General features: G+C 36.9%; 1 protein-coding gene across 6 annotated transcripts in view; it reads left to right on the top strand.

Moving 5' to 3' along the window:
* Positions 1 to 23,746, top strand: part of PLCH1 (phospholipase C eta 1) — a 135,098-nt gene that overhangs the window by 24,421 nt on the left and 86,931 nt on the right. The window contains exon 1 of one of the 6 annotated variants that reach the window (XM_072408000.1): positions 16,737 to 17,095. The exons of the other annotated variants lie outside the window; for them this stretch is intronic. Within the exon in view, the coding sequence (XP_072264101.1) occupies positions 17,053 to 17,095 (43 nt within the window). The 5' untranslated portion in view covers positions 16,737 to 17,052. Of the gene's footprint in view, positions 1 to 16,736; positions 17,096 to 23,746 lie in introns of those variants that run through there. 6 annotated transcript variants of the gene reach the window in all.

The following is a 23,746-nucleotide window of genomic DNA, read 5'->3' as shown; positions in this document are numbered from 1 at the left end:
TTTCAAGGCATACTTTTATGGGTTTTCTTAAGTTTTCTTAAGGTCGTCCATCGTCCGGACGACCGACCTGCCGGATCCACGGACGATGGACGACAGCCGATCCTAATGAAAGGGAAGGGGGAGAGCGCGCAGCAGGGTGCCGCTCCGTCGCTCTCCCCCTCCCCTCTCCATAGAGCATGAACGGTGCTGTATGTACAGCAGCGTTCATGCATCATGCAGGCCCTTGTCGTTGGAAAGGATCGTGAAAGATCCTTTCCAACGACAAAAATTGCAAGTGTGTACGCAGCTTAAGAGGTACAAATAATCCCCATCTAAAATCCTTGCTATGATTTTTATGGGCAGGAATAGCACTGACCAGCAGCAGGATGACAATAGTAGTGGATACTGGGTACTGTATGACCTAATAGAAAACAGAAGGGGAAACAGGGAAAATGTCAAATATAAACAGATAAATAAACCAGAAAAAAACAATCAAATCATATTGTGACAGCACCAGGTAAGGCAACAGACTCATCAAAGCTTGGGTCTAAAGCAATTACCTAATATGCCACCCTCCACAATGCCCTGTCTATAGCCAGTGAACAGAAAAATGCTTTTTGAAGACAATCACATGTATGCTCCTGTGAGGTAGATGTGAGAACTTTTGTTGTTGTGGTTCTTTTGCCAAGGGTTGTGCCAGCATTTTTTAAGGGAAAGCAAGTAGGAATACATAAAATGAGAAATTTATTATGGAATAATACATTTCTCCAGCAGCACTGTGCACACAACTGAGGCTCCTGTCAAGTCTATTCTATTGCCTAAAAAACAACCTCAGCCAAGACACAAAATTCTGCAATAAATAAGTCAAGGGCTACTTCCCTAGGTCTTCTGTTTTGTTTTTAGATGTAAGATTTGCAAGAAAAGAATGTATTACAAAGAAGTTGAAGAATAACAAATAGAAATTGTGTGTCTCTTAAGAAACACCACTATGATAAAAAAAGCTATACTTAAAGGCTTATGCGTATCAAGGTCAGCAATACGTATGTACCATAACATTTTTTGCTGCATAAATAAAAACCAGGTAACCAGTCAGTATCTAAAGTGGGCTGTCAGCTTGTAAAGAATACAAAGTATATTAATAACTGCTTTGATGTATAGTGTAAATTAAAGGACTCCGGGTATATGGCATGTTTGTCTGAAAGTGTACAAATCACAGTCGCAGTGCAAGTGTCGGCCCTTATAGGATTTTTTAGCAACTGAAATTTTCAGCAACTGTATGCTACTTATATAGGCTTTAGTAAACTGCATTAATTTTGAGAAGTTTTTGTGATTTATGATATCAAATAGATAAATATATATTTTAGAATTTATTATATTTGGAGGACAGGGTTAAAGTATTTTGTCATAAGAGAAATACAGGAGCCACCATCACTGAGTTCCTGAATATTCTAGTTATTTAGCTGTTATGCTGATCCAGGGACTTCATTATTTTTTAGGTCACTGACCCCAGAGCAAGTATGCAGATTAGAAAAGACTAAAAGACAAAAAAAAAAATAAAATAAAATGAAGTAAGATGAGGAGGTCATCATGGCAGCCAGGCAATGAGCATTTTCATAATGCATATGTTTAAAATATATAGCTTACTGTAATACATTACGTTCTCATATACTTTCCATTTCAAGCCATATAAACTAAGCATTGCTGCTTTTTAAAAAAAATGTGCAGCTTGTTTAAGCTGGAAGCAACTGACAGATAAATGTGAGCATACAGAGAATGGGTGTCAGGGGATTGAAAGGCGCTGTCAGTCACCGCACTGATCCCACCCCTTTCTTCAGGTGCCCAGCTGTCAATCCGCAGACATGGGTAATGTCATATCGCTAATCTGGCATTCCCACTCAGTGCCTGATAGGTGGATGAATACGCATGAATAGACACTAATTATTTGCATTCATTGTGAGGGTACGAGGGCAGCAAATTCCTGGATGATCAGGAAGAAAAGCGATCACGTCGAAAAATGAGAATGAGTTTTGCATAATATAGAACTCAAAAGGCAAAGTAACAAATTGATGCTCTCTTGGGTATTCATCTTAGTTTGGCCAATTCATTGTTGCTGGAGCTTGTAAGTTTGCAGTCTGTAAAAAGTATCTCCTGGCAAAACACAAAATGCATTAAAAATAAAATCGAGGAACAGCTTCTTTCTGTTTTTTTTTTTTTTATTTAAATACATACTTGTTGAAGTATTAAACCTTTCCCTGTTCTACCCAAAACAAAATTTCTAGGGCATAAAAAGTGCCATTATTTGATCAAATTGGCAGCCTTTTTTTATCATACTACTAATACCATACCATACTACAATTTATCAACATTGTAGTGGCAATCACCATATTTATCATCCTAAACATCACTTTAAAAGGGCCCATGTAGTATGCCACTTTTAAAGTGGTGAATGCTATAGAGGAAAGTGTTTTTTTTTTCCAAAACACTTTTGCTACTGATTGCCACTTTAGAAAGTAGTGGTAAGTGACCACAATGAAAGTCAGCAGTCTAGGTAGCATTACGATTTAGTGGCTATTGCAGTTAGAACTAGTCATAAATATCCACAGCTCAGCTTTTTTACATATTCATTTTTCCTTACATATTCCTTTTTTACATCACATGTACTTTTCTGCAATTACCACCTTCCTGAATGACTAACATTCAAAGTGTAGACAAAAGAAGGACACTGTGGATTTATATTGCTTTACAACCTCCATGTTTTAGATGCCATTTAAGTGTTCACTGCTCCTTTAACAAGACCACACATATAATTTATTGCATGCAGTTTAGTTTCACCCCTTTGAAATAACCTTAAGTATATTATTTTACTTAACAGAAGCAATTTCATTTACTAATCAGGCTCTATAAATTACATCTGCCTTATTTTATTGTTAATTTTTCATTTGCATCTGTTCTGCAGCTTACAGAGTTGTGTTTCCTATTGCATGTAGACAAAATGTTCTGCTGGCCTAACTGTAAAAGATTAATTCATTTGAAGCAGAGACCATGTAATTCCAGTACTATGATTTACTTGCGTGACCTGACTCAATAAGTACAAGTATTACGTCAGAGCAGGACAGTTCATGGGATCAAACATCAATAGTTCAGCATTCACCCTGTTATCTTGTGGCAAAATGCCAGCCTTGAAACCACTAGCTCAAGGCATACTTAAATTGAAAAGAATCATGAATTAATATTCATATAACATTAATATTTTATGATTTCAGTCATTTGTGCTATGGAATGTGCTTCTTAAGAATGCATTAAAATGTGTGTTTTTGAGAATTATATTACTTTTACAAATTATCAATCATTTAAAGCAGAACTAAACTTAAAAGATAAAAAAACTGCAAGCAAACAGGCTTGCAGAAGAGAACAAGGTCATGTCCTTTATTCAAAAAAATTAACTGCCTGCTTGCAATTTTTAGGTACACACACCTATCCTCGCTTCGTTGCAATTATTTCTGTCTAGTAAGGTAGTGAAAGGAGGACCTGGTGCTCCAGGTATATAAATAGGCTATTACAGCCATGAAGCTAGGGTAAATATGTCAGTCCCGGAAAAAGTTTGCAAGGATAGCTACCATATATATCTATCCTGGAAGGTTCTATCTAAAAGGTTTTATTGTTTCATATGTCCATCTTTCCAATAAATAAAACCAGGCATGTATTTTAGATGCCATTAAGATTCGGAACTATCTATGTTGTGGGTAAGCATTTGGTTGGTTTAGCATAGCAGTGTGCTGATCTGAACATTTTAAATACTGGCAGTGTCTGTTGTGTTTTCCATTGGGATTACTAACAAGTGAGCACCACAGAAGAAAGTTTTGTCTGCTCTTTTGCTTTGCACAGTGAAGACCTAAAGAGTACTTCCTTAGAATGGATTTCAATTATATGCCAGTTGGTTTCCCATTTATGTAGTATATTACATAATTAATAAGTTACTCTCGTGTCCTCATTTCCTCAAAGAGCACTACCATCTTCTTATTTACTTCCTCTACGATCTTTGGCCATCTTGGTCAGGATGACGTAACTCCAGCGCATGGAACGCAGGAGTTCATTCATTCGTGGCACGTGCTGAATAAGCCGGTAATACCAGGTATGCCAGCAACCAAAGCTGATGCTGTGCATGCACAGCTCAGATTTTGGGACAGAAACCTAGAGTGATCAGGCAGTTAGGAGGGATTATTTTAGTAGGGACATGACCTGCCCCTTTCTGCAATAATGACCTGCCGGATCATGTATCCTTATAATGGAAGTGGTTATTTAAGTAGCTTAGACATAGCTTAGCAAACATTTGTATTTGTGTAGATTGGGAAGGTTGTACAGAACTGGAGGGGGAAATAGGTAAATACACAACTGTAATACCCGGTAAAGTGTGAAAAAATATTTAAAAACTGTTTATTTAGTATAAAGCTTTAGCCTCGCTGCATAGTCAACCAGCTGACTCTTTTTTTATTTAAAAAACATTTGTACCAAAAACTTGAAATAAAAAAATCAAAAGCTGGAGTTTAACTTTAATTTTACACCTTGACAGCATAGTATACAAAGTTGTTTGCCACTGCCAGTGTGTAGCCATTATAATTGCAGCAGCAGTGTCTATGTTAACTCCATGTTCACACAAATACTGTAGCTCTTACATTATACATAAGCTGCTGCTAGTGCTTACACTGGTGTGGGATCTATTATAGAGATTACTGTCTTCCATAAAGAAAGAAATACAGTTTTGGTAATAGTGTCACCTACACAGACATGGACTGGAATCACTTTCTCCTACAGTAAATGTGTGGAGCACTGATAAATAGTTTAATGAAGACAAGAATGCCAGAGGCAGTGTGGGAAGGCATGGTCATTTAATTATAATTGAATATACTTTTTATGAAGTGCTCAAAATTACGGAAAGTTCCCTCATCAGAATTGCCCAATGCCCCAAGGTAAAATTACCCTAAATTGTGTTTCATGAGTGATGTCAAATACTAAAAGGTAATTTTAAAACATATGTAATGTATAATTTTACATCACCCTATCTTCTACTAAAAGGGGGGTCTTTTAATAAATATTAAAAATATTATGATAGTCATATTATGAAGGATTTTTCACCTTCGCTATCCTGTTTATGGAAGAGCAGAGGTAAATTCTAGTGATTTGCAAGTGAAAGGACATAATAGTCTTCTTGTCCTTTTATTGGCCACTGAGAATGTTTAAACATTTTCTATCTATTATGGGGGTACTGAGGGCAAAGGGGTGAACTACACATCAATCTGTAAACATCTGACTTTTTTTCCCTCATAATGCATCCCTCTAGATTTGAAATAGACAATTTTATCTCAGTCATTGGGAATTTCCAATACTCTCACGTCATCAGTAGTTGCCTGCAAATATTTTGTGCAGGTATTGTGTATATTATAGATTTTTTGGGGGTCATAATTTACTGTGTTTTGCAGACATACTTTTTTTCTGTGAATGTAGAGTATTATTTCCCATGTTATTGTGTGTTGCGCATGAGCAGATCAGCATGCTAACATGATTTATGTGTAGAATTACAGTGTGTCAAGCGTAATGTGCTTCGCGGCCATGCATCTGTTAATCCCTTTGATCTCGATTTGTGTGATACTGGTTAATTCTTTGATTTTTTGCATCAATGCATATTTGGATCCATAGTCCTTCTTTAAAGGGTAAGAAAAATGCACAGCTTTTTGTATTTCTTTTCTTAAATTGACCAGCAGCACAAGAGGGTACATCTCCTTTTGACACTAATCTAAGAGGGGTTTTCTTCATTAACTGCCAATGTAGGGAGGTACTAGAGTGACCTCTAATATAAGGAAGAATTTAAGCAATGACTACTAACATAAGGAGGATTCCTCCATTGACTACTAATCACCATAACACCTACCCACAGTTCAAGGATGCACTTCCCCTCTAAACACTTAACTAAAAGGGCTTTTCTTCATTGAGTGCCAAAATACTTAAGGTAGTGTTGTAATCAGTAATGTAGGGAGCAATTTCTACAATCCAATCCAAGGGTGACTTTTCAAGGGAGGCACCATACCTACTACTAGTGTTAAAGGGGACTTCTCCATTGAACACATTTTAGGAGGCACCACACTTACCACCAGTAAAAGGGGAACTTCTTCACTGGACACTAACCTAAAGTGGCTTTTGACTGCCAATAAAGGAAGGCGCTACGCTGACCACCAAAGTAAGGGAGGACCACAATTTTGTCAGCCATTTTCTTATGATATTACTATCAGGTCTATTTGTAAGGCAACTAATCTGACATTTACTAACCAGGGGATGTTTTAGTGAATGTCAGATTCACTTCTTCATGAATAGACACAAATGTGTTTTATTTCTGTTGCAACCAGTAAAGTATTAGGATGTAATTTTTATGTGGGGTTTCCCTGTAACCTAAAATTGTATTATTTCAAGGGTCCGTCTAAGGTAATATTGTTGAGAATGGCTGCTTTAAAATAATACAAGTAGAACCAGTGACTAGGAAAAACATCTGTGTCATCTTTCATTTTTTTTTTTTTTTTTTTTTTAACCAGTAAAGCTTTTTGGAGATAAAAATAAAAATTCATGTCCAGCACTTTTCACAGCAGCAGGCAAATTTCTTAAATCTACCAAGCTCTTTTACCGGCCACCCATTGCGAGGAGACACTACCTGTACATTAAACTGCTTCACACTTGATCTAAAAGCTTTTTTCTTGAATTCTATTTCCAAGCCTATTCTTCCAGAAAATTCCACCAATGAATTAAGTCTTCTTAAAACATCTCTGCATTATTCTTTGTCATATCAATGTCTGGCATTAAAAAGGTACAGTTCTGCAGTGTGGATGGTGACAGTTTTTTATTTTATTTTTCAAAAAGGAAATAGGTACTTACAGAAAACAACAAAATACAACAATATTACAGGCAATAGATTAAACATTACATATAGGATTAGGTTGTATAAAGAATATCATTTAGAAAGGGAACAGAACAACAAGATGTGGAAAGCTTCAGTACGTGACCAGAGGATCATTATCTAGTAAATAGTAGGCATACCATGCAGTTTGGTCAAATGTTGATTGGCATGATGGCAACACCCCAAAAACCCAATTGACATGCAATTCCTTCTCCAAAGAAGCTTCCACCCCCTCCAAATGAAAAACAAACCATAATTTGTCTTTAAATAAGACCATAGTGGGAGGATGCAGGCTTATCCAATTCTGCACAATAGTTTTCCTAGCTACCAAATATATGATACACAAAAGTTTGCTACACCCTTTAGTAAGTTCCATCCCTTGCAGGGTCATCTCTCCATAAATAACCCAAGTAGGTGTTAAAGACCGACAATTTACCAAATGTCTCAGGGCCTAAGAAACTTCAGTCCTCCAAAAATGTCTAACATAAGGGCAAACCCACAGCATATGGTGCAGATCTGCCTCCATTTGAAAGAATGCATTGGTGAAATAATAGTCATAATTATAAATCTTTAATGTAATTTGCCTGTACATAGCAGAGGGCATTATTGACCAAGCTCTACAGAAATCTGATCAGCGGATGTCCTATCCAGGAAATGCTTCCTCCATCTGCCAGAAGGTCTTACCTTGTATTCCAGATTCACTTTGTAAGAAAGATATACATCTGAAACTGTTCATCTGACTGGATTAGGGGCCAGTAATAATCAGTCAAGAGAATAAGTCTAATGTTTGGATGATACATTTTTAATAAAGATGGTGATAGTTTAAGTGACTTAACCAAAAAATATTGGTTTTTATTTAAAGCTAAAAAATAAAATAAATTCTCTTTTGGGTTAAATAAACAAAGCCAGTTATAAACCAGAAATGTTCATCAGCTGGACAGAAGAAGATATTTCTTATCTGACTGTCATGAGGGGTAGGATTCATGGGAGTACCCCCTTACATTCCATCTTTCTGCTACCTCCTTGTTCCATTTACATAAACAAGTACACTTGAGTGAGCCGAGCATACATATTTATGTGACAGCTGGCTGACTGACTCAGTTCCAAGTCATTGCATTAAGACTGCACGTTCGACTGATCCTATATGTCTGTGCTCACAAAGAAATCTGAGAAATACAGTGGTCACTAGTGCTAAGCTATTGTAATTACTAGTTTCCTGGCTGCCTTGCCAAGTGTAAAAATCAGTGGCTTCTGAACTTCCATTTCCTGCATACATGTTATGAGCCTGTTTTTTTTTTAAGTATTGAAGCCAGAGATTGCTAGTTTTTTAGAAAGTAGTCCCAAACGGTTTTCTCTTGTATTAACCTCATTTTGGGTTTGTTTGAAAACCTAATCCAGGCGTGCACAAAATATAAACATTTATTTCAGTTATGTGGTAAAGTAAACCTAAAGTTCATCAAATTGTTTTTTTTTACTAGTTTTCTGTAATCCCTAACACATTCTAGATAACAAAGAGGTCACTTCTCTTACTAGGCGGATTGCTGGATGGATATGTGTACATAGGTGTCTCAGATATACCATTTGAGGTAAAACCAACACTTAGCTGTCTGCAAGGAACTTGTAGGCTTCTCTGCTGGTTATTCAAAATTTTTTTTCTGGGGCTGGTTTTTACTGGGAACCTGCAAGAGTAAGGTGGGGTGGATTCCCAATTCCAGGTCCACATTTTCCTAAGGTCTATTTAGCACACATTATGATGGGCAGTAGATGTGTGGCTGTAGGTTGGACTGGCAGTAGATGTGTGGCTGTAGGTTGGACTGGATGAGACTGGACTGGGTAAGTCAGTCTGTTGCTGCAATTGAAAAACATTTACTTATGGTAGCCAGCATGCTGAATATTTTGTTTATAGACTTTTTGTCTTATGCCTTTTACTATTTTTGCCTAATAAAAGAGGGCAGGAGCCCTAAAGTGAAGTTGATGCGTGGAGTTGCCTCTATGCCATCCTACCATTTGATCCTGATCCCTCACAATGTCTACGTCGGTGACACCCCCCAGTGTTGTTTGACGATGTCTGTACTTTAGCGTGTTTTAAGGGATGTCAGGCAAAGAGGGTAGGGCAATTTTTTTGCATTGCACAGTGCGGTCATCTTAACAATCGGTTCTTGCAGACAGAATATGGTAGTGAAGAGAGAATCATTTGAGTACTAATTCTGTTTCATTGTTCAGTCTGCACTGGAGACTCCAAAAGAAAAATTAATATATGACAAAGGATTCCCGAAGTATTATGGGTTATCGGAAGAGACAGCACAGTAAAAGAGCAAAACTGCTTCCAATTTCTTGCTTGACTGATTCATCTGACCAGAAATGAAATTGTTAGGAGCCTGCACTCCCAGTCCCTGAATATGAAGTGTTCATGTCACGCAGCAACTATATAGATATCCAGAAGGAGCACCCTGCCTAATGTGAACAAGGTAAAAAGAAGGCTTGGCGCTGGGTTGTCACGTGGGAATGGCTTTAGGTGAATAAAAATTAGGTTTTCTCCCTTTATTTCTAGAGGAGGGTGGGAGGTCACTTGGTGAATTCTGGAGATATGATTTATTTCCACATATGTAATAATCGGACCTTAATATCCCATTGCATGTAGAGTTTATTCTCTTTGAAGTTTTGGAATTTTGCAGCCACAAAGATCTGTGGTCATGAAGGTAGAAAAGTATATATATTTCGTGGTAGCATTTTATCAGTCAGGTTTTGGATTCTATTGGTTTGCCTTTCATAGCGATTTGGTCCTTAAGTCTCTCCTCCAAAAATGACGAGCATTCTAAATAAACCTTTAGCTAAGCTTGACTATTCTGAATGTAATTAGATAGCAGTTCTGCTGAACTGGTGCAGGATGGATTCTGATTGGTTGCTATAGGTTACCGCTTTTATATAGAATGTATATGGACCATCTTTATAATAAAGTAATAGGTATAGTTTATATATTTTTTTTAAATACAGGTTTTGTCTTATATAATATTTTATTTAGTTTTGCCTCTTGAACCTTTGAAAAAAAGCAATGTTTCGAAAATGAGAAATTGAGTATTTTTAGATGAAATAACTTAACCAAGACAAGTCATTATTCGGATTGCTCCCATTTTTGTCTTGTGGTTTTTACTTCCATATCTGAGTGACAGCTCAGGGGGTTTTGATTCAGATTTAGTATGGCAGGCCCCAGTTACCATGGTAACATCTCAAACCCCTGCAATGACGATAGGAGCTATTCAAACAAGTTGGAATCTTTGGTTTAAATTGGGCTGATAGCTGTTTTGAATTTGGTCTGACATGCATAAAAATTGTAAATTTTTCAGCCTGTCAGATTTATAAGAAAACCCCCCTTTTTTTTCTAGTGAGGTGAAATATAGAATATTTAAAAAAATGATAAAAATTGATATGCGGGACATTTAATAAATATCTTCCCATGAAGAATCTGTCAGAACATAGTAAAACAAATTCTAAAATATAAAACAATAAAAAATATGTTTACAGTTTAATAAAGATGGAGGGAGCGTGTAAAGTCAGATAGAGAACACAAGGTCCTGCAGAGAGAAAGAAATGTGTTGGCGTGCCACTGACTGGTCTTCCAGATTTTTAAATAACAGCCTGGCCCCAGTGATCCGAATCATCCAGCATGTTGCAGCCAGTGACGGAATGACTATCATAGCATTCTGTAAGAGCTGTCGGGTATCCAGAAATTTCCAAGTCCCTAAAAATCAGACAAACAACCACATAAACTGATATGCATAGATGTAATAACAACAACACAATTACCACGATAATAGAAAATGGAACATTTTGCTAATATTAAAGGAAAACTAAACTAAATTAAAAAAATTCTACACTTACCTTTAATTGCCCAGATCCCTCAATGGCACTGGTCCTTCCCACTATCTGGTCCCGCGTCGTCCTGGATCTCCGCTTCTTCCAGGCATGAGGGAAGTGCTGGGTGCCTCCATCTTCTGTCTTCTTGGTACATCAGCTGATCTCGCATAGGTGCATCGGGTGACATAGCCATTGTGAAGGGGGAAAAAACAGAGAGCTGATCTCATTGCGCATGCGTGAGATCAGCATTTCTTTCCCGTTGGAGAAAAAAGATGCCCCTTGTGCGCATGCTCAAGATGCACAGAAAGAGCAGTCAAAGACAGTAGAAAGACAGAGCCTCCTGGGATACCTACATCATTCCTCCGGGGAGGAGGAATGATGTAGGTATCCCAGGAGGCTCTGCGCTCCCATTAGGTTGTGATTGTCGCTGCACTTGACAAATAAAAAAAAAAAAATTGAAAGGTTGTCTACTCTTCCATGTAAAGTAAAAATGTTGAGTTTAGGTACGCTTTAAGTAGAGAAAGTATGCCTATTGTTGCCAAAATTATTCCCCTAAAAATAAGACAAATCAATCATATGATGCATTTACAGTATGATGCACTGTATGGGGCTGCAGTAGTTAACACCAAAGAGATTTAGTTTTATAAATTGGTGAAATATCACATACAGTTGACATTAAAAAATCCGGCATCCTCAGGACCCGAGGAGTTCCAGATTTTCAAAAATTACAGGTTTTTAAAAATTATACTTACCTCCACACACAGGCCAGTCTTCCTCTTGCAGCACCCGTGGACATCTGGCACAGTTCCAAGGAGCAGGCAGCAGAGACGTCTCAGGGCGTAGTAAAGTTTAGGATAAAGTCTAATGCTGAGCAGTGCATGCATTGACAGTTCCATGGAGTAATCAGGCAGGTAAGAGGGATTATTGCAGAAGGGATAACACCTGTCCCTTAATAATACCCTGCCTGATTGAATTCTTTTATACTTTAGTTTTACTTCATTTTTTAAACATTTTTTTATGGTATGAAAAGTTGGGGTGCCATATGTCCAAATGTGGGATAAAAAAAAAAAAGAGAACCACAACTGTGGATCAGCTAAAAAAAACTAACATAGGACAATGCACAAGTCTCTAGGATAGCCTGTGATCTCCCTGCATCTGGTCTTTTATCTGGTACTGACTTAACATGTTTTGATAAAGCCAAGGGTTTGCTTGCCTCCTATTGGTCTGAAGACTGTCAGGGTAATATTCAAAAAAAGTAAAGCAGGTTCTGAAATCACGGATCCACAGCATAAAGTAAGCAGAAGCAGGGAGGTATTTTACTGCAGTTTCTCAGGTACAGTTTTCTTTCCAACAAGGAAAGAAATCAGGCCAGCAATAAAAGAATTGACCGAAGGGTCTAATCTACCTTTTTCCAAAACAAAAGTTGTCCTTGTATTGGGGTTCCACACCACATGAAAGTTCAAAATCAGTCCTTAAGTGGTATTGTCTGTCTTGATGATTAGGAAGAGGAGATGTATAGCTGGGTTTAGTAGTAGTAGGGTGTTGGTAACTGGGCAGTGTTTTATTCAACATGCCTTATCCTTTAGCAAATGACAAAAATCGTGTTGGTTATGTATCCCAAGAAATATACAATGCATGAATTTAACACCAGGTATTTGCACCCCCATGGTGTATTTAATTTTATGTTTAGGACTAAAGTTGTTAATGTTAGCATATTGATTTCCTGCCCCATTTTACAGAATAATTAGACTCAAAACCTGTGCACTATATTGACAAAACAATCATCACACAAGATAAGCATCTTCCCTGGAACACACCCATGAAGCTGGAACTCTCTGGTAATTTAAGATAATCAAGGCTTTTTTTTCTGTTTGAGATTGGCAAACAATGTAATTGTTGATTACACCAAGCACAACATTTTACAGCTCATCATAAGCATTTCTGGAAGGCAAACACCGTTTTATAGATCATTTTTTCATTAGTCATTCATCATATTTAGAACTTGTTTTCCATAACATTTCTTTTTCCTTTTTAACAGAGAAAATTGTGGAAGAAGTAAGAAACAATTATGTTTTTGTTTCAGTTACTAAATCCATGCTTCCCTAAATAGGAGTTTTTACTGAGAGATTATTTAAATTGCCATTGCTGACCTGGTTATATAAAATCCTGTTTGCCTGGTTGGTGATCCGATCCTCTGTCTAATACCTTCTGGACCAGTGACCCAGAATAAATGTGCAGCTAAGGTTGTGGCTAATTGGCAGACTATTATCTGAATGCTTGTATCAGGAATGTGACGAAAACTGCTGACACCAAAATATCAGCTTTATATTTCAGCAATTAGCATTCTTCACAATGCATTCTGAAATGTTATATCTTCTCTTACTGGTAGGTCCACCTTAGGCCATGGACACACTTGAAAGAGCATGGTACCAAAATCACCTGCTATTAAACATCAGCTAATAGTAGTCTGTGATGAGCCACTTGGCATATTAGTTGTATGACTAAGCTAGTAAAAATATATTGTGTATCTTAGTTCAAACTTGCATAGGCAACTTTTTTTAGTTGTGTGCATATCTGAGAAGGAGCTATTGAGCTCTGTAAGTGACAGTTAGTTTTTCAGTTAAACAGTTAATATTACCTTGGTGAAATTATGAAATGTACATGCTTCCTATTTTCCCATGTTTGTCGCTCTTTTACTACCTTTTTTTTTACATTAATTAATTTTCAATGGGTAAAAAAATGTCTTATTTATGATTTAAAGTTTGTCTTGTATTAAATGCAGATCAAACTTCTATTCCATTGATCCATTTGTGCAATCAGGTAATCAATTCTTAGGTTCAATTATCTTAACAAATAATTACATATTTTTAAAGACCTAACATTTTAATTTGTTGCGGTGTTTAAAAAATAAAAAAAAATGTTTCTGCTGCTTTTAAATATTCTATTTCTTTTAAGTTAAGTCCTTGTTACATCACTGGACAGATTGGTGGGTTGAGTCACATTTATTTGTATGTGTACATTTGTGCTTAAGCTACGGAACTCTGTTATTTGGTTTAATACCAGTAAGAGCGAGAAGCGCTCTGCCTACTGTGTGCAGATGTGCATGTAAAATATTATATATATTATTAAGTGACTAAAATAATGGCATTTTAGTCCTAAATAAAAACTAATATAAACATTCCTCTGAATATAAACTAGAAAGATGTGGCATTTGAACATTAAAGTGCTTTTTCATTCAGTTCCAGTTCAGCTCTATGTGATGCACATTTTTTAACCTGTTGAAATATCTCTCATCTGTCAGCTCACATAAATGTTGCTCCAGTCAAGAGACTATTTGTTGTACTGTCAAATTTTGTGTGTGAACCTACATTTGCTAATGCTTTTGGACTGTAAACTCTCACTTGGTTACAAATTACAACCATAGTTAGTTCCTCATTGGCATTTTGCATTTGCAGTCCCTTGGTATATTACACTGTATATATGAATGCCATCCTTGCCATTGTGGAATGAGGTGCAGGCTCTCTGATTGTTCTGGACTGAAGAGGTGGCATGATATGCTTTACAGGCGATGACAATGTTGGGGTGAGGGGAAAGATTTTTGTGATCCAAAATATATATGTCTAAGTTTTCTGTAGAGTCAGATCTGTTAAAATACTTATAGTTCGCAGTGGTTGTAATAGGGTTTGGTATTTTTGTTCAGTAAACAAATAGGGGGAAATACAATTTAAATTACCATAACATGCATTAACTATTCTGGAAGCGAAATACAAGGTCTTTTTAAACCTGCAGCATTATGTGTAACAGTCTTCATGTTTTCTGATATAATTATTGTTGGCTGCCTCTGCCATTGCAAATTGCAGACAGTGAATCGTTTCTATTTATTGTGGCTTCAATTACATTTTTTATTAAAAAGCAATTCCTCCTTTTCTAAAGGCTGCTTCATCCCTCTCTAAAATGAAGAGGAGATGTAGGCAATGATTCCCACACAATATTACCTAAATCTGGGAGAGGTGTAGCTACCTTACATGTAGGCAAAACTAGGATAAATATTGTGCCTGGCTTACATTACATACCTTACAAGGTGCAAATGGAAACTTTATAATTAAATTTAGGAGTAGGTTCAGACCTGACGGGGTCAAGCAGCTTCAAGCACAGCTTCTGACAGTTAGTACCTTTCCAGTTGTTCGGTCACTTGCACTGCAGCATCAGCTCCCAAACAACTAGCACTTGCACATTTAACAGTTGGGGACACTGACTGGTACTAAAGCACTCAATGCCACCTCCATTTATTTTCTATTGGACTGCCACGGGTGAAAGCTAAATGTAGTGTCCCGAGGCAGCGCTTCACTTGACATGAAGAAGGGGTAACAGCACCGCAACCTTACTGCCAGTCTGAACAAAGCCCTACTGCAAAACAAGTGTATTTAAGTTGTTATTAGCTTGTGACAGTCTATTGTACAGAAATGGGGGAGGAAGCAGTCAGTTGCAGTGAAGGCAGCATGCTGATAGGTGAAGACGGTGGATTGGTAGAGAGATGAGCTTTCATCATTGTTCTACTTTTCCTTTTCACTGTCATCAGAATTTTTCTGATTACATTTTTAGGTTTCCAAATGCAGTAGGGTTTCAGTTGCTATTCTCCAATGCTCTGATGTATATTTTGGCATTTATTACCAATAATAACTTTGTAATTTGTTCTTTCTTCTGTTTTCACCTTTGTGTAGCCCACCGAATCTGTGTAATGCTTAGTTACTATCTTTTCCATCAGAATCTCGAAAAAAAAGTGTTTATTCTAGGCACCTTTGCTAGTTTCAGGCACTATAGATACCATCCAATGACATATCTGTCAATGATGGTGATGGTCATATTTTATTTGTGTGCCCAATGTCAGGGATGATTAGGAGGCTATTTCCTGTTTGCTGGCAGGATGGATGAAACTGATAAAGCTTGGGGAGCGTAGGCACACCCAGAGTCAGAACTGCCCTGATGCGCAGGTGAGAGGCGCCTACGCTTTAGTGAGGAAGAGGTAAGTGTGACATATAGATAAGTAAATGTCTTGTGTTTTATTCAGAACACCCGCTGTTCTAGCTTGTTGCCGACCTCTATATTTCAGCAGCAAATTAATAATTAATTACAATAATAGATTACTAATTTGATGTTACCAAAGGGATATTATACAGCAATACCAGCAAAGGCAGTGTGCTAAGGCAAGAGTGAGTACATTTTCAATTACTAACATATGAATAACATCTGTAAAACAAATACAAATAATTTCTATTAAATGCAATGAAATATTTTTAATTGAAAGGATGCACATCCTATTTAACATAAGATGGAATGCTCTATTAAGCCAAGCTATGCATGAACAAGCTGGCAACTCTGAGGGTTATTAAAGACACTACATGTCCTCATGCCAAAGTTTGGATAATGTTAAATTCTAGCCTGTGGTCTGCCTTTTTTAATCTGTCCATATTATGGGAGGCAGGAATAAATTTATATGATTGCAGTTTTAGTTAAACTAACATAAAAAATGAATATAAAATAATTAGAATAAAGGCTAATACAGCCACATGCTTGTGATTCCATGTACCACTCCATTAAGAAGAATTTGATATTTACTATCTAGGCAGACCTGTCACAAATGTGTTATCTGTCATTACAAGGAGGGACTTAGTGATACTGCCTGCTCCCTCTAGACCTGAAACAATAATAAAAAATGTAATCAAGCCTTTGAGTGAGTATTTCATGAGAATAACAATTGTCTTCACATAATGCCTTTCTGCAGGAGGCACATTCCACTAAGAACTGTTGCTATCTATTTTTCTTTCTCTTTCTTTGGCACCCATCTTCTATTCATTTCTAAATAGGGCTAATCAATTTCTGAATGACCTCGCTAGGTGAGAAGGATTTTCTTTACGTTTGAAATCTGCACAGGGATTTTGCACATTTAATGCCTCAAGGAGCTTAATCGCCCCACTATGCATGCATGTCTCATACCAAAAGTACTGACAGCCAGAGCATTCCCACAGTAGCAGCTGAAGCCAGCAGATGCTTACTGGATTTCTTCCTATATAGAGGTTCCACTTTGGAGAAAGTTGTGCTTTCTGGGGTCATCCGATTGCTATAGCTGGGGAATGTGGATTCTCAGAGACAAGTCACATTGCTTCCAGGGAAACCTTTTATTTCTTTATGTAATGTTGGAAATATGAGAAGTGAAGAGGCTTGGAATTGGGGAGCATCTGCAGTTTGTGTGCCAATAATGTGTAATAGTAACAAATTTAATGGCAGACCTTGAAGTATACAAAAATTTAAGCCCAGAGAAAGGTAAGTCTCCTGTTTGGCAGTTGTGTTAAGTTGTTATTAAAAGCATAGCATGGACATTTTAAATTTGCATGATTGGTATTAAAGTCTATTCCATTTTATGCATTGTTTTACTGTTTACCTTACAATACTATATTAGTGGTTGCTGAAAAAAAAATGTATTGTACTTAGCTCATCAATTAAGGAATTTTTTTCTCTGTTTAATATTTTATATATTGATATTGATGAAATAGAACACTTATAAAAGATGTAATACCATAATATGGGATTTTCCTTTCTGCTCGTTGATAGCAAGAGTGAATTGATTAAAAGGTTTTATGAAAGAACAGCCTGGCATGTTTAATTTCAATGAATGAGATGTTAATGAAGAGGCAAGATATAAAAGTTTGCATTATGCATGATTCTGATTCACCTAGCATGAAGCATGGATTGGAATGCTTGTGTTTCCCATGCAGTAAATGTGGTGAGCTGTCCTTGGTGATGAAACTGGTGTCACCGGACATTTTTAGTATGGATTTGTTAGTAAAGCAATATTGCTGGTGTTTATTGTGTCTAATGTTATTTATAGCGAACATTACCCTATAGCAGGGTTTGTGCAGAGTGCTTCGTACGAGAGCATTGTAAAACATATCTGCTGTATTGTCTGTGTATATGTAGCCATCTAATAGGTGCTGATAATAATATGGATATTTATTGGGGTTTGGCAAGCAGCAGTGCCAGTCATCAGATGAGTGTGTCACTACACTGCTATTACTGGTCATTATCTGGTGGATAATAGGCAGGGTGCAAGGAAGGATTGTACACATTGAAAGTGTGATATAATTATTGGTATAAATTGACGTGCTGTAGCTTTTACTGAAGGCGGATAGTATGAATTCTGAAGGTAGATGATGATGGGACTTCTTTTGGCTTATATTGGAACATCTGCTTCAGCTAGCTTTTTTTTTTGTTTCAGTCTACTATTATATTTTTGAGTAAAACTCAGTATTGATATTAGGGCAAACTTGGATGATAAACCTAATTTTGCAGTATAAGTAACTAGAGACATCTGTAAAGTTTCTCCGTTAAGACAACTTTTTTTAAAGATAGTACTGAAAATAGATAGTATTTAAAATAATTGGCCATACTTAACAAGGCATTGGGCAGTCAGAAAAGTAGTGCAACCCAAAGATACCTAACAAAATAACTAATTATACTTCAGGTGAATAAATTACAACCTATGTGTTTCATAGGTAGCTGTATTTGACTGTTTTGCTACCCTATTGTATTCATGTCAATGTCAATAGTAAGCCCAACGCACACCTTTGACATCTTCAGTCAAATGTAATTCACATTTTTAATACTGATGCAGACTTCCTGACACCAAGGATGGGAATATATTAATACCAATTCCATACCTTTTGGGCTTGGACAATCAACATTTGCAGTGTCACATTCCATAGTGATTAGATTAAGATGTTTGTGTTGTGTAAATATAAAATCTGGGATATTTCCTACACTGGTCGAACTGATGAAGAAGCTTCTAAAGCTGCAAAACGTCTTCAACATTACAAGAACAAAATCCATTATATGTGACTAACAACTTTAGATATACATTGACTTGGAAAAAGGAGAACATTCACAGACTACATATAAACATTGTTTTGTAAACAATTTCATTTGTTCTTTCTTGAAAAATGGGGCACCTTTCTGTATAATAAACACAATTGTTCTTTAATAAAAATCAGTGAATCAGTTCTTGTAAAAAAGTATTGCCAGAAAATCACTCAAGCCCTTTTAATGCCAAATGTAGAAGTTACCTGTAAAAACAAGTATGAATACCTACTTCTCTTGTTGCCCATGACATTTCCTTTACACGAATCTGTTCCCTAAAAGTTTTTCTGAACACAACAAGTTGATAGTTAAATCTTCTGTGTCAGAGTAAAGGGGTTTTCTTGGGAGATAATGAATTATGTTGTGGCACCACATCCCTATCTCATTGTGACAAATTCAAAAAGATCATAAGGAATGGGACTTTTTAGGTGCTCATGTAATAATTTATAAAAGAGAAAAGTACAGTTTTTTGTTGAAAAGAAAGTATTTTTATACATTTTTTTTAATACAAACACTTTTTTTTCTCTATGAGGTAAAACAGTACAAAACATAGAAAAATGTCCATATTTCCTTATTAGGGTACATAAAGATCATTTGTTGGTCATAACAATATCCATGCTATCGTCCTTGATGCATTTCACCACAATGGCTTTATCAGAAGGACATACTGTAGTAGATATATCCATTTCTTTATGACTTATTGTTTGTTAAGCATCACTTTTTTAAGCACCTCCATCAGAGTAAAGAATAGTTGAATGGAAGCAACAGAATGGTATTCAGTCGTCTTTTGTCTGAATGACCGTCCTGGCGGATCCAGGGACGATGGACGACGAAAGATTGTAATGAAAGTGAAGGGGAGAGAGTGCAGCGGGGTTCTCCCCATCCCTTCTTCATAGAACAGAACGGCGCTGTATGTACAGCGCTCATTCATGCATCGTGCAGTCGTTGGAAAGGATTGTGAAAGATCCTTTCCAATGGCAATTAATGCACGTGTGTACATAGCCTTAGTTTGATTGGCAACAACGCCTTCTATAATAGATGCTTTTGCCAAGAGTATGCACAATGGCCATCAGATAATGTGCATACAAAGGAAGACCTGCTAACTGCACAGTGGAAGACAGCGGGAGGGAAATTGCTTTGTGTGCCTGACAGCAGTTTTCTATAAGAGCTTAAGGTAGCATACACACGCCTAATTTTTGAATAACAGTTGAATGAATGAGTGCTGTACACACTGCACTGTTATGTTCCGTTCTATAGGGAGAGGAGGGGAGAGAACAAACAAGTGGTACCCTGCTGTGCTCTTCTCCACTGACATACAGCAGCCGTTCACCTTTGGTCGTTCATCTATCTTTCATGAAGGATCCATGAATAAAGTCAGGCAACCACTGTGCCCATGTCAGAGTCTCACCTCTGAGATGAGCCTGACTGTTCGTATCAGGCGAGAATCATCTGACGTATAGTAGCTCAAAAACTTTTAAAATGCCCATTTACCTGCCAAGTAAATTGTGTCCCCTTTTTCTTTTAATACTGACAGTTTTCAGCAAACTACCTAATTTTTTGGAGAGAGCTGACAATACTTTAGGACCAATGCTGACATTTGTGCACTGTTGTCATCTTCTTACAGCAAAGTCTTCCCTGAGCTACAATGGTGTGCAATTACATGACTTTCCATGGCTTTTTGGTATGTACAGACATTGTCACCCTGTAGGAAGCCCAGACTCCATTGAGCAGTACCTAGAGCTCCCTGTGGGCTCACTTTAAACTGCTAGCCACCACTGTTCTATGCTAAAACAGGTCCATAAAGAAGCTGCAATTAAGTATTTGTACATATAATTCTTAAACATTCTTTTTGAAGGAAGTGTTGTAACATCCTTTTTATGTTCTTCTTTTATTAATCAAAAATAATACTTTCTTTATTCACTTTTGGTGTTTATAAACAAAGGGATAAAGTAAATATTCTAAAAATAAAATAACCTCTACTTCTGATATGATATTGGTGTTTAGCAATCAGATACATTGTCATAATAAAATGGTAATTAGAATCACTCAGTCCTGTTTCCTGCCGTTAATACATTCACTTCACCTATGGTAAAGAACGGAGGTTAGCGGGATTCCGCTCTCTCCTTTGTTAAATTCATAGCTGTGTTTCTGAATCTTATATGTCTGTGCTAAGAATTCCAGGAGGCTGAACTCTTATTCTTCTCTGGATGAAAGGCAATCTTGCCTGGCAGTTATGTGAAACAACTAAAGTTTTCCAACAAAAGTTCACACAAAGATTTTCTTTGCCTTTTCTTGCTGCAGAACATGTCAGAAAGAAGGGGAAATCTCTGGCTTTAATAGGAGCTTCTATTTTGCTTTTATTTTGCGTTACATCTTTAAAGGGTCAGTCCAGTAAAAACTGTTATTTCAGGATGTATGAAATTCTCAGAAGTTTAACTCTCTTTGGGTTTGTAATATTTCCTGGGAACCCTGTTAGTTAGATATCTGCTCTTCATGTGCATATCAACTGTCTGGAACCTCAAATAGATAATCTTTGTTCCACATTAAAGATTCAGAAAGTAGCCAAGCAAGGATTAGGATGGTAGAACCAGAGCATGCTGCCTTATAACAAAAAAGACATGGCATTCCCAAATTTCTGTTAAAAAACCCATTATAACACATAATTTATATCTAATAGGTATCTTAAAAGCTGAATTTTAGATCATTTGAAAATACACAGCTGAAGAACATGGGGATTCTTTGAATGGGCAAAATATTTGTATGCTTGTCTATCCAGCTCTGAGATTCATACAACTCTGGTAGAGAGCACTAATGACCTCTCTTTTCACAAACTTAGTTACCTTTACAGAAAGTACACCTTTTTTTCTCTGGTCTGTGACTTGACATTAGAGCTAAGTCTTTACAGACTTTTATATTAAACTCTTATAAATGCCCATACACCTTTTGTATGAATTTGTAAGTGTTTATAAAGATGTTTTAAACCATGTATGTGGCAGAGAAGAGCTAGAAAGGGGGTACACCTTACAAGTGCCTCAAAACACCCAAAAACACAAAAATACCCAGAAATACCTATTTCATGTCAGTGGGGGGAGTTTGGATTGTTTATAGGTGTTTTTAAATATTGTTGAGCATTTCTGAGGTGTTTATGGGAGTTTGAACACTTTCCAAATGCTGCAGGGTGCGATTTCTTTACATCCCATCATGCAAACACTGGTAAAGCCTGGCCGGCCTATAGTAATAAAGTAGAATTTCAAACAATTTCAAACAAAAAAAACACTCAGCTGGGGAAACAGTCTGTGTAGACTTAAGCCTAAAGGGGTACAGTAGACTTATAATCACAGTAGCCTGTTTTTTCTTAACCTGACATGTTACTTTTAAGTAAATTCTAAGTTCAAAGAAGACCACATGCCTTTATTTTGTAAGGCCTTGTTCTTTCTCTATTTGGTATAAGTATGCCTAATTAAAGAAAACTTAGTGCTGAAAGCTGACGATCTGTACTACCTTGAATTCTAGCCTTAGGTCTTCTCTTCCTCAATGAACAGAATTTGAACGGGCTGCTCCATATGAAATATTTCACCTGCAGAGCATCCTGCATGTGAAACATTTATCAGATGAGGTTGGCTATTGTGAGATCCTGAAATAGTTACTGTTATGGGTAAGTTTAAATCTCCAGGTAAATTACATCATTTTACTGCCCTTGCATTAGGGCCCCACCTGCACTACAAGGGGTAAATGCTCATTTTTGCTCAGGTCCCTGTTTAAAAGACTTTTACTTACCTTATAATTTGTGATTGACATGGATTTGTGATAGTCAACCCAATTCCTGAACATACACCTGTGCCTGTCAGCTGCTTGTTGAATTCTGTGGACAAATGCCAGCCCGGCTGGAGGTGAATAAGTATACATAGGTATTAGGGATCAAGAGTCAGTGGTAATTGTTGGGTGGGTCAGTGAGAAATTCTGTTCTAGGCTTTTGACTGCTCTGATCTGGGAGAGCCTAAACATCCAGTTGAGATTTATGTCTATGATTATCTTTCCAGAGAACAATTATAGTGTTCCTTTTGTGATTCTAAAAGCCAATAACAAATCAGCTCATAACTTGATTGACTTAAACAAATGAACGTTAGTTGGTTGCTGTTACTGCATGCTACACAAATAGAAATTTTTTTTTTTCATTTAATGTTTAATGGCTTTTTTTAAGATAACCTGTTTGTGACATTATTTTCATGATTAATCTGAACAAATTCCATGGGAACATTGGAACTGTCTCAGACAATGAGATTTGCATATATTGTCAGAATAAGAAAAATGCTGTTTTGTTAGAATAGAGTATTTGAGACCACAATAAAATGTGTTTTCTTGAAAAAAAGCAGTATATGTGTACGTTTATGCCTGTGTTTAGTAAATATGCCCTTCCTATTGTCAATGGAGCAATCATATGTGGCATTATAATGAATGCCATCAACAAATTTACAGGTGGCAGGCATGATGGAAGGTTGCATTAAAACCCAGCTCCACAATAGGGACTATTAAACAGCTCAAACCAGCTGCACAAAAGAGTTTTTATTAAACTTCTCAGTTTCACATTCATTCTGTCACGCGTGAATGCGCTGGAGATTTATACTTGGTTCGTGGCAGATTTTGGCTCTTCTGTTTCTTGTTATAAAACGGACCCTTGCCAGACTGCAGCTTTGGTATAAATGACAATGGCTGGGTTGCAGGTTGCTTAGAACAGTCTTGGCACATAAGGAGATCATGTTGGAGTTGGTTAATTATCCAGCTGTGAACATCCCATAATGTTATCGGTGGATGTGTTTTAATATTATTTGGTAGTTCTAAAATTAGTTTTATGGAATGTAGGATACAACACAGAGCAGCCAGTTTTATAATCACATAATGCTTTTTATTATTTATGGGACTATATGTTATATTCCCAGGAAGGTTTTATCTGTTAATGTACATGATGCCTTGGCTCCCTATATGGAGAGCGTTCACTGCAGGTTTACAAAAACCTAACTAGAATAATATGACGGTCAGATCAAGCGTGAGACAGGTGAGATT

Source organism: Pyxicephalus adspersus, chromosome 4, assembly GCF_032062135.1.
Source record: "Pyxicephalus adspersus chromosome 4, UCB_Pads_2.0, whole genome shotgun sequence".
NCBI lineage: Eukaryota > Metazoa > Chordata > Amphibia > Anura > Pyxicephalidae > Pyxicephalus > Pyxicephalus adspersus.
This window is presented reverse-complemented; position numbering and strand designations above follow the sequence as displayed.